General features: G+C 44.3%; 1 protein-coding gene across 1 annotated transcript in view; it reads right to left on the bottom strand.

The window, feature by feature from the left end:
• Positions 1 to 7,376: 7,376 nt before the first annotated feature.
• The window catches only part of tox3 (TOX high mobility group box family member 3), a 43,156-nt gene continuing 40,381 nt past the window's right edge, over positions 7,377 to 10,151 (bottom strand). Inside the window, exons 4-7 of the mRNA XM_086174602.1 lie at positions 8,987 to 9,247; positions 8,673 to 8,903; positions 8,514 to 8,594; positions 7,377 to 8,414 (exon numbers count right to left, since the gene is read on the bottom strand). Of these exons, the coding sequence (XP_086030728.1) occupies positions 7,491 to 8,414; positions 8,514 to 8,594; positions 8,673 to 8,903; positions 8,987 to 9,247 (1,497 nt within the window). The 3' untranslated portion in view covers positions 7,377 to 7,490. The remainder of the gene's footprint in view (positions 8,415 to 8,513; positions 8,595 to 8,672; positions 8,904 to 8,986; positions 9,248 to 10,151) is intronic.

The raw sequence follows: 10,151 nt of genomic DNA, 5'->3' as shown, positions 1-10,151 counted from the left end.
GATTAATAATTACATATGGAAATGAGATGAATACAGAAACTAAATAATTTATAAAAATATAAAAAATAAATCAGTCTTTATATTACATTTGCTCATTACATGTTCATCCATGACGGGTTGATGGCAGAGAACGAATTTCCCCATGAGAGATTAATAAAGGATTATTATTTATTATTATTATCAATGAAGTGATGTCAAGGCTGAATAAAAATATTCAATATAATTATGAATATTTATTTTAACGAAATGAAAAGTTAAATGTTCAAGTTAAAAAATATGTTAAAAATAAATTATTTTTTATCACATTTGCGGCCTATTTTGCTTATTACACTGATATTACATCTTTATCAGTGAAGTGATGTAAAAACTGAAGGACATTTTCTTATCATAAATAATTATATATTTTGAGGAAATGAATAGTTAAACTAAACAGTTTCAAAAATGTAAAAAAAATAAATACGTCTTTAATATTACGTTTGCATACTTTTTTTTACTGGTAAGACATTAATCAGTGAAGTGATGTAATTGAGTAAAATATATATCAGAAATAGTTTTAATGAAATGAGTAGTTCAACTAAATAATGTAAAATAGATAAAAATAAATGGGTCTTTTATATTACATTTGCAGACTTTTTTAAACTGAATAGAAATATTTATTATAAAAAAAAAAAAAAAAATCTGAATAAATAAATAAAATTATTTACAAAAATGGCAAAAAAATGTAAAAAAAACCCCTGCAGCCTTTTTTTTTGTTGCTTATTACACATTCATGAACCATTTTTTTTTTCGACGCCATTTTTTCGCGGGCCGAATCAACAGGTGAGAGTCCTACGCGTCACAGAATCGCCCCCTTTTCTCGGCCATCTTCCGGAGCGCTTCCCGGTCGGAGGACGAGGAGGGATTTCACATTTGACCCTTTTCCGTCTCGTGTTTCCCCGACTGTTAGCAGCTCCGAAGAGTAAATGTTTTCCCTCCTCTCTGCTCTTGAGCTCCCTTTTTTTTTTTTTCCCTCCCCTCTTTTGTCCTGCAACAGCTGTTAGCATGGATTTTTCTTTTTCTTTTCTTTTTTTTTTTCTTTTTCGGTCAGCTGTGATTGCTCCTGGGTTGGGGGGGGCGGGGGGGCAAAACAGGAGCAGATGGTGTTTTGCTATGCATGAATGGAGCGTCGGAGGAGTCGGGCTGAATAGGCCAAGTTCTTGAATGGTGTCTACGCAGCACCTGCCTCTTGTAGCAGCGGGGACGTCCTCGCGGTATGATCCGTCTTGGCCGCCGTCCGCCATCCCGACCAAAGAAAGGAAGCTGTTTGGAGGAAAGGGGGCGGGGCTTATGCTCCGTCCCCCCCCCGACCATATTTATTGATTTTCTTCCCCTCCGCCTCTTTGCGCCGTTACATTCGGTTTTGATTTCGATAAGACGCGACGCGGCGCGCACGTGCGATCTATCCGACCCCCCTCGTTTTTTTTTTGTTGCTATAGTAACACGCACAACCCCCCCCCACCCTCCCTCCCTGGGCAATCGGCTGTATTAAACTGGCAAAGTAAGTTGCAATAAAAATAAAAAGGTAATTTTGGAGTTGGGACCCACCGCTGCATTTAGAGCCTATAAAATACTGATGGAATAAAAATGGAAAGCAGGATGGGAGGAAGAAGAGGAGAGATGGATTTTGCATCCTTCAACAGTGCAAATAGCCGCTATCGTTTTTAGCTTCTGATCCTGATGGCCCTGTCAGCTAGCACGCTAACCGCAATCAACTGAGGACAAACCGCTTTCGCTAACGCTTAAATATCCATGGCCGGCAGGGTCCCGTAGCGTTGCGTTCGCCGTGCACGGGGTTTGTGTCCGTGCGCCGCCGAGCCTTCATCAGAATGACCGGTGGGGGGTCGGCAGAGGTCAGCAGACTCGCAGATAAGCTGCGCCGTAATGGGCCTAAATGGCAGAGTTGCTGCGTCACCTAGGCAACGTCACTGCGGTGAAATCCGAGGGTGGAAAATGTGCGCGGGTGCACGTACGTGCGTGCTTTTGCATGTTGTGCATGTGCAAGGAGAGGAGGAGAGAGAGAGAGAGAGAGCGCTGCATCATGTGACCTCACTCCTCCTTCTCTGTCTGTGGCATCAATATTTATTCTCGGGGTGATTATTATTTATAAATTTATGTATTTATGTATTCCATTCCAAATTGATTAAAGATACAAAAATCAGTCTTGAATAAATAAAAAAATAACATTTATTATTCCCTTCCAAGACCGGCCTCTTGGAATTATTTAATATTTTAAAAAAAATTAAGATTTTTTTTTTTTTTTTATTTGGAATAAGCTACAATTATTAATAAAGGCGAAATTGTAATAATAATCATCATACTTAAAACCACAACAATAATACATGAATAATGATAGACTCATACAGGTTAACAAATATATAATTAAAGTAATAATAGTAATTTCTTTAAAATATTAAGTAATCGATAGTATAGTGACCAGTAATAAAAGGTATTCTATCTTCAACAATAATCTACAAGTCTGTTTTAAAAACAATCATGATGATCATCAGTATTAATATCATAATAATATAATAATATCACAAGAATTAGCATAATACAATGCACCAACATGTTTTCTATAATACTCTATATACCACAAAACTATATACACAGGACTGTCTCAGAAATTTAGAATATTGTGATAAAGTTCTTTATCTTCTGTAATGCAATTAAAAAAACAAAAATGACTTTTTCATGAAATTCTAATATTTTGAGATAGGATGTTTGAGTTTTCTTACGATGTAAGCCATTATCACTACAATGCAATATTAAATGCAATGCAATATTAAAATAATAAAAAGCTTGCAATATTTCAGTTGTTTTGTAATGAATAAGAATGAATGACATTTTGTTTTTGTAATTGCATCACGGAAGATAAAGAACTTTATCACAATATTCTAATTTTCTGAGACAGTCCTGTATATCTCCTTAATATTAGTAAATATATTACTGTTACTATGACTAACAATAATAACAAAAATGCTACAAATTAAATGTGAATGAGCGGGTGAATGGTTGCATTTCTCAATATGAGGCTCTGTGATTGGTCCAGGTTGAACCGCTGGCTCCGCCCCCAAGAGTGCAGGATAAGCAGAACAGATGATGAACTAATGAATGTACAAAGTTAAAAAAAATATATATAATTACCCCGCCCCTCTCGACAGAACAAGCTGTGGAGGACCTTCGTTGTCCGCCGCGGTCAGATGGTCAGTGTCAGCGGAGGGGGTTGTGTGTGTGTGTGTGTGTGTGTGTGTGTGTGTGTGTGTGTGGAGGGAGGGGGGGGGTTGCATTGTGTGTGTGCGCCGGACAGGAAAACAACAAAAGGCCCAAATAAAATCATTAACCCCCTCCTAAAAGAAAAAAAAACCTGACTTTGTAGCCACTTGCTAACCCCCCTGCTGGAAGAGGAGGTGGACAATTAGGTCACCTCACCATTGCGTCGCTCATTAACGTCACAACGCCATCCGTGCAGACACACACACACACACACACACATTTTAGCGTAGCATCACCTCATGTACGGCTATTTTTTTTTTTTTTTTTTTAAATACTCGTCACCTCTTTTTTTATTACGCCGTAATACCCGCGGCCCCGGCTGTGAGATATTTGTACACACGGTGACCGCGGCAACGAGGGGTTACGGAATAACAAGCACCCCCCCCCCCCATGCATTATTAATGGGCTCTGCTGCGAATCTGTTCAGAATAATAACACCCCATTTCCCAGAGCCTTGTTATTGTGTGTGTGTGTGTGTGTGTGTTTTTTTTTTTTTTTTTTTTTTTTTTTTAAAGCATGTGTTTGGTATCCATGGACACTCGCCGAAGAGGAGGGGGAGGTGGAAGGGATGGTGGGGGTTCTGATGGGACAGATGCTGCAATTAATCACGCCGGCGAAATGGGCATCGACGTCGAGGTCCAGAAATCGCAATTAAGAAAAAAAAAAAAAAAAAAAAAAATGAAAAAAAAAAACAACTAATTGAAAAAGGGAGAGCGGATTGACCGGCGTTTTTAAGACATCGCCGCCGCCATTGGAGGAAATAAAAAGAGAGGGAGGAAAAAAAAAAAAAAGGAGCCCTTTCTGGGCCAGTGGACTCCGGGCCCATTGTGAAGATATGATAATTATTGTTTGCCCCCCTCCTCCTCCCCCCCGACTGCCTGTATTATTCAAAGAACCCCCCAAAACCCCCCCGAAAACCCCCAACCCCCCCACCTTCCCTTGGGGGAATGTCTTGGAAATGAAGTGATTTTTTTTTTTTTTCTTTTTTGAAGCGAGTGAGAAAGAAGTAGAATCCTCTGAGAAGTGATTGTAGAAGAAGGTTGGGAGCTGTTATTGAGACAAGTACCAGTATTCACGTTGACCTTGTACCCCCCGGTTTTCTTTTCTTTTTTCTTCTTTTTTACGCTTCCTTTTCGAAATAAAAGCGTCATAACGGAGTTGTAAGCGCTATCGGGCGCCTACGGGTTGGTTATTACACAGCGGGGGGGAAAGTGTGTCCACTAAAAACACACGGGATGTTAAAAGTCATTTGGATTTGCGCCCTGCGACGCGAAGCTAACACTCACCTCTATGCTAGTGTTAGCAGATGCGCTATCTCTCGCCATTGAACCTGAAGGTTTGAACGCTAGATCACGTGTCAAACTCAAGGCCCGCGGGCCAAATGTGGTGCGAGAATGTCTTAAAAGGTCTGATTGTCTTAAAATAAATATGCTACATTCAAAAAGCGGTATGTTTTTGTGTTATGAGACAGCGTCGGTTGTCAGAGAGTAAAATCTACTTCAGCATTTTGACACCAAACACGGAGCGAAGTATGCTAAAGTTAGCCTTCCAGAAAAAACAACCAATTCATACTGATATAAAATATTTTTTATTCACTTGGATAGTTTGATCATTAATGATTAATGTGGATTTCTTAACCTGACAGTATAATAGGATTTATGTTGTAACAATTTTTTTTTTCACATTTAGGCAAAATTTTGGATTTAATGAGTAATAAATTCAGAGTTACTTAACATTACATTTTACTACTACAAAGTAGTTACATTTTTCAGTTACATTTATGGTTTTACCGTTACATGTGTACCCTCGGTGAAAATCAAGACACCCCTCGGAAAATGACAACTGTTAAGACACTTACCGTTATTTCACAGGAAACCTTGTATGATGTCGGCGGCTGAAGTTCCATTAAGTCGTCGCTCCTGGACGACAGGCAGCCTCCAAAAAAAAAAAAAAAATCGGAGCAAGCGGAATTCCCATCCCGGCGGACAAAAAGGCGGATTTACAAATGGCGGCGCAGCGGTTAGCGCTTCCACCATGCTGAGTGAAAGTCCACGGTTCGATTCCGGCGGGGGGGTGTTGTTTGAGTGGGGTCTCCATGTTCCTGCGTGGGGTTCCTCCACGTTCCACGGTCGAAACACATGCAGGAGCTTCGTCGAAGACTAAATTGTCCAGATGTTTGCAATGGTTGCTAGCGGCCCCAGGAACGATCCAAGGTGAACGCCGAATTTCGACCAATGGCAGCTGGGGTAGGATCCAGCACACCTGCTCCCATGACACGCAGGATGAACGGTTTGAATGAATGAATGAATGAATTTGAAAATCAATATTTTGTTTGCCATTTTTGTATTTCGATTTTGCGGTTCATTTATTGCTGAAGCGTGTTTGACACCAATCTATGAGCGTTCTCTCATAGAAGAACTCCATAGAAAAATCATGGGATTTAGCAAAGAAACACCTGCTCGGTTCTCCTCCTCTTATTTTGAAACAAAACGATACCCGAAATAATATCAACAAAGTGTCTATAATAATATCTCCAAAATATTTTTTTAAAAAAATGTTTTATAGTTTAATTTGAGCAGAAGACACAAAAAGAAATATAGAAATGCTTCATACAAAATGATGTCGTGTCGTGAAAACGTCCTCGGATCCGTCGTGCCCACGGACAGGATGAAGCTTCGCTATTCGGAATTGGTAAAACAAAAGCGTAGAAAAGAAAAGCACTATGTGATATATCAATCCACAGGTCGTTTAACAATGTTTTAATTAAAGCCTCACATATTAAAACTTTACAACAGGTGATATGAAAAATGTACAACATTTCCTGTCTTGTTCGGGGTCGACTGTACAGCAAAAATACCCCCAATGCCTATTTTTGTTTATTTATTTTATTTATCTATTTTTATCCCCTCCACTTGGCTTTGGCAGTGCAACAGACTGGCTCTGCTAGTTTAAATTTTTTTTTTATTATTTTTCTTCATTTTCTTTATTTTAATTTTTTTTCTTTTTTCGTAATTTTTTTTTTCCAATTTTTTTTTTTTTAAATGATGCCCGATCCTGAAATTCTGATTTCTTTTTTTTATTATTTTTTTTTACCATAAAATATCCCCTTTTGTTACACAAAATAAAAAACATAATTTAATCGTTAAACATCTCAAGTAAAAACAAATAGATTAAAGAAGATTTTTTTTTGTTTGTTTTTGGAAAGGGGCGGGGCTTGGCGTGGGGAGGGGGCGGAGCCTTGTCTCTCTCCCACTCTATTAGACATGTACAGCAGATTACAGATACAGTTTGATGTGACGACACAAGATGCGCGACAGTCTCCGACCCCCCCTCCTTCCTGAATCGTTTTTTTTTTTTTTTCCTCCTCGAGGGCGGCGGCGGCGTCCTCCTCCTCCTCCTCCACGAAAATCCCGAAAACCGGAGGGTGGAGTGGAAAAAAAAAATGGAAAAAAAGCCTCGCTCTTTACTGGCCAGTGTGGGAACAAAGATGGATGTGAGGGTTTCTTCCAGCATGTGTCACTCAGTCCAGGCAGGAGCCGATTTAAACCCACCCGAAGAATAAAACAAAAAAAAAAAATTAAAAAAAATTAAAACGCTCCCGCCCGCCTGGCCGGCGCCGAACCGACAACCTCCGGCCTTGTTAAATAAAGCTTTTTCGTTTAAATAAAACAGTGACAGGACACATGTATTCCTCGACGCGCCAACGTGCAACACCCCCAAAACCCCCCCCCACCCCACCCCGCCCGACCCCGGTCGCTTTTTCCGACACCGACAACCGAAAAAGACCTCACGAACGGACAGACGAACAGACAGATCATTGGGCGCCCCCCCTCGCGGGCGCCGCCTATTTCATAGACGAGAATCCCCCCCCCCCCCCCCCTTCCCCCCCATCGAACCCACCCACCCCGAAAAATAAATCCCGGCAGACAAAGTCACCCCTGTACACGCGAGTGCATATCCGTCTATAACAATGGACACGGTTCTTTGTATAACATTCTAAATCTTACACACTTCTTAAGTGCAACTTGGGAAAAAAAAAAAAAGCAAACGCAGACGCGATGCTTTTTTTTTTTTTTTTTTTTTTTTTTTTTTTTTTTTTTTTAATTTTTGTTCTGTCCCTGGATGGATTCCCCTTCCCCCACCCCTCATCCCCGACACCCCGACCCTCCGCTTCGGACTCAGTAAATGCTGACCTGCGACAGGACCTGGGCGTGGGCCTGGATCTGGGAAGGGTGGGGCTGCTGAGGCGGCGCCGGCTGCGGGCTGCCCAGCGAGGCCGAGCCTCCTGCAGAATGTGGCGTGCCGGGCGAGTGCTGGGGCGGAGAACACTGCGATTGCTGCTGTGGCTGCTGCTGCTGTTGTTGTTGCTGCTGTTGTTGTTGTTGTTGTTGTTGTTGTTGCTGGAGATGTTGCATTTGTTGCTGATGCATCTGATGCTGCATCTGCATGTGCTGCATCTGCATCTGCTGCTGTTGTTGTTGTTGTTGTTGTTGTTGTTGTTGCTGTTGCTGCATGTGGTGCTGCTGCAGCTGCTGCTGAAGATGATGCTGGAAATGCTGATGCTGCATCTGCTGCTGGATCTGCTGGTGATGCATCTGCTGCTGCTGCATCTGGTGGTGCTGGAGGTGCTGTTGCATCTGCTGCTGCTGCTGCTGCTGCTGAAGCTGCTGCTGCATGGCGTGCTGCTGCTGCTGCTGCTGCTGCTGCTGCTGTTGTTGCTGTTGCTGTTGCTGCTGCTGCTGCTGCTGCTGCTGCACCGTTTGCATGGGCGGGCTCATCTGCGACACCGCCGTGGACTGGGCGCCTGCCACCATCGCCCCTCCGGCGCCCATCTGGCCGAGCAGCTGCGGCGGCATCCCGGAGGACATGTTCTGGTGGGAAACTGTGACGGAGGTCACGATCTGACTGCCCCCGAGTCTCATCTGAAGGGGTTTCGGGGCGATGGCCCGCGGTAGGGCTTGCTGGAGGGCCTGGGCGGCCGAGGGCATGGAGGGGTGCTGGTTGAGGGGCGACGGCAGCACCAAGCCCGGCGAGAGACTTGTGGAGGCCAGCGTCTGTTGTACTGAACGAATCGTCTGCGCCTCTGCGGATTCTGCCGCAGCCTGAGTGCGAGTCGGAAACAAAGGCCGTCGTAAGTCACCTTTCCGATGACATACCGGGAATTCTGAATACATAGTTGCTTCATTGCGTCCGTTTCTCACCTTGGAAACGAGGCTGGCTCGGTACGCCGCCAGTGCCTTTAGGTACTCTTTCTTGGCAGCTTCCGTTTTGCTCTTGTAAACCTGGGATAGAGGCAAAGTTCAGGTAAATAGACCCGTAAAGCCAAAGGCGGACGCTAGGGTACACTTAGTCGGCAGTACCTGCTTCTGCTCCTCCCCGAGCCCGTCCCACATGGACGCCACGATTTTGGACACTTCGCCAAAAGTGGCGTTTGGGTTCTGGCCCTTGATGGCCGCCTGCGTGTCCCTGAAGAACAAGGCGTAGGCCGACACCGGCTTCTGAGGCTCATTGGGATCCTTCTTCTTCTTCTTCTTAGGAGTCTTGGGCTTTTTCGTGGGATCTATGGGGGCCGGTCGCTTCTCCCCGATGACCTGGAAAGCATTATCGGAACCGCACGTCAACATAAAGGGTACTCGTCAAAGATCTGCGCTCGGCTACGGAAAACCTTCCTCACCCTGTTGCCGTCGTCCTGCTCGTCATCGTTGATGGAGCTGGAGGGCGACGGGGTGGCCGACTTGCTGGCGGGCGGCGACGGCGAGGTGTGGGCGATGTTGTGCCCCATGTTCAGGTTCAACTGCGCGTTGAGCTGGGACTGGTTGATGGTGGTCAGCTGATTCCGCGACATCATCCCGTTGGGGCCACTCATGTTGATGATGGACTTCATCAGCATGGCCGGGTTGGGCGGGTACTGGCGAAGGTGGCCCGGTCCAACATTCTAATTGGAGGAAGAAATCGGATAATTTTAGGTGATATCTAATCGATCCCTGCGCGCGTCGCTCCTGATATCTACTCCGCGCTCCAGCTTTCGCCGCAAGGCTTTCGCAGACTCTGATGCTCCACCAGCTTAAGTCACTGTATCCTTTAAAGAGGAAATCAGGTCATTGGATTTTTTTTTTTTTTTCATTTTTGCTGTAGATCACGTGTCACAATGTCCGGGCTCTTTTCGTATCCATTACCGGGCGCCTCGATGAATTATCTCGACACCCGAGGAGCCAACTTTTATAAGCCATTAATCGACGGCGACGCGGCTCAGTTGATTCACTTGAAAACACCCCCATTGTATGGATATCTGTGACACGGCTTTTTGACTCCCGGCCGGAGCGGTGGGAATTTGCCGCCGCCGCCATCGCACACAACTCCAAACACCACTGTTTGAATTGCGTACATGAGCATACAAGTCACTGCGGCCCAGCAGCCGTCAGTTCTCTGTACATTTTGGATGTAATGAACTTTACGGTTATGACTCTTAGAAAAAGGAACCTTTCATAGATCATGTTTGACACGGGAAGGGGGGGGAGCTCTATAATCAGCTCCATAAATCAAGCCTCCCCCCTCCCCCTTCCTTCCACGCCGGGTACATTATCATAAAGTTCCCAGAGTCTTGTATGGAGAAGGTACAGGGAACGTGTTTGCATTGATTGTGGCAAGGGTGAAATTACAAGAACTGCCAGCTCCCCCCCCCCCCCCCCGGGGGGCAGTGGGGGGGATCAGAGAGCTGACATAGAATAGAAAAAAAATAAAGGGGGGGTTGGGGGTGCGTGAGCATAACAGAAAAAGGTGATTTGTTCTCCCCGGGCACATCCATCTGGTATTCAGCTGCAGCAGCAAACTCAATCTCT

Source organism: Fistularia commersonii, chromosome 27 (genome assembly GCF_037954325.1).
Source record: "Fistularia commersonii isolate RoL2024-O1a breed Wild chromosome 27, RoL_Fcom_v1.0, whole genome shotgun sequence".
Lineage (NCBI taxonomy): Eukaryota > Metazoa > Chordata > Actinopteri > Syngnathiformes > Fistulariidae > Fistularia > Fistularia commersonii.
This window is presented reverse-complemented; position numbering and strand designations above follow the sequence as displayed.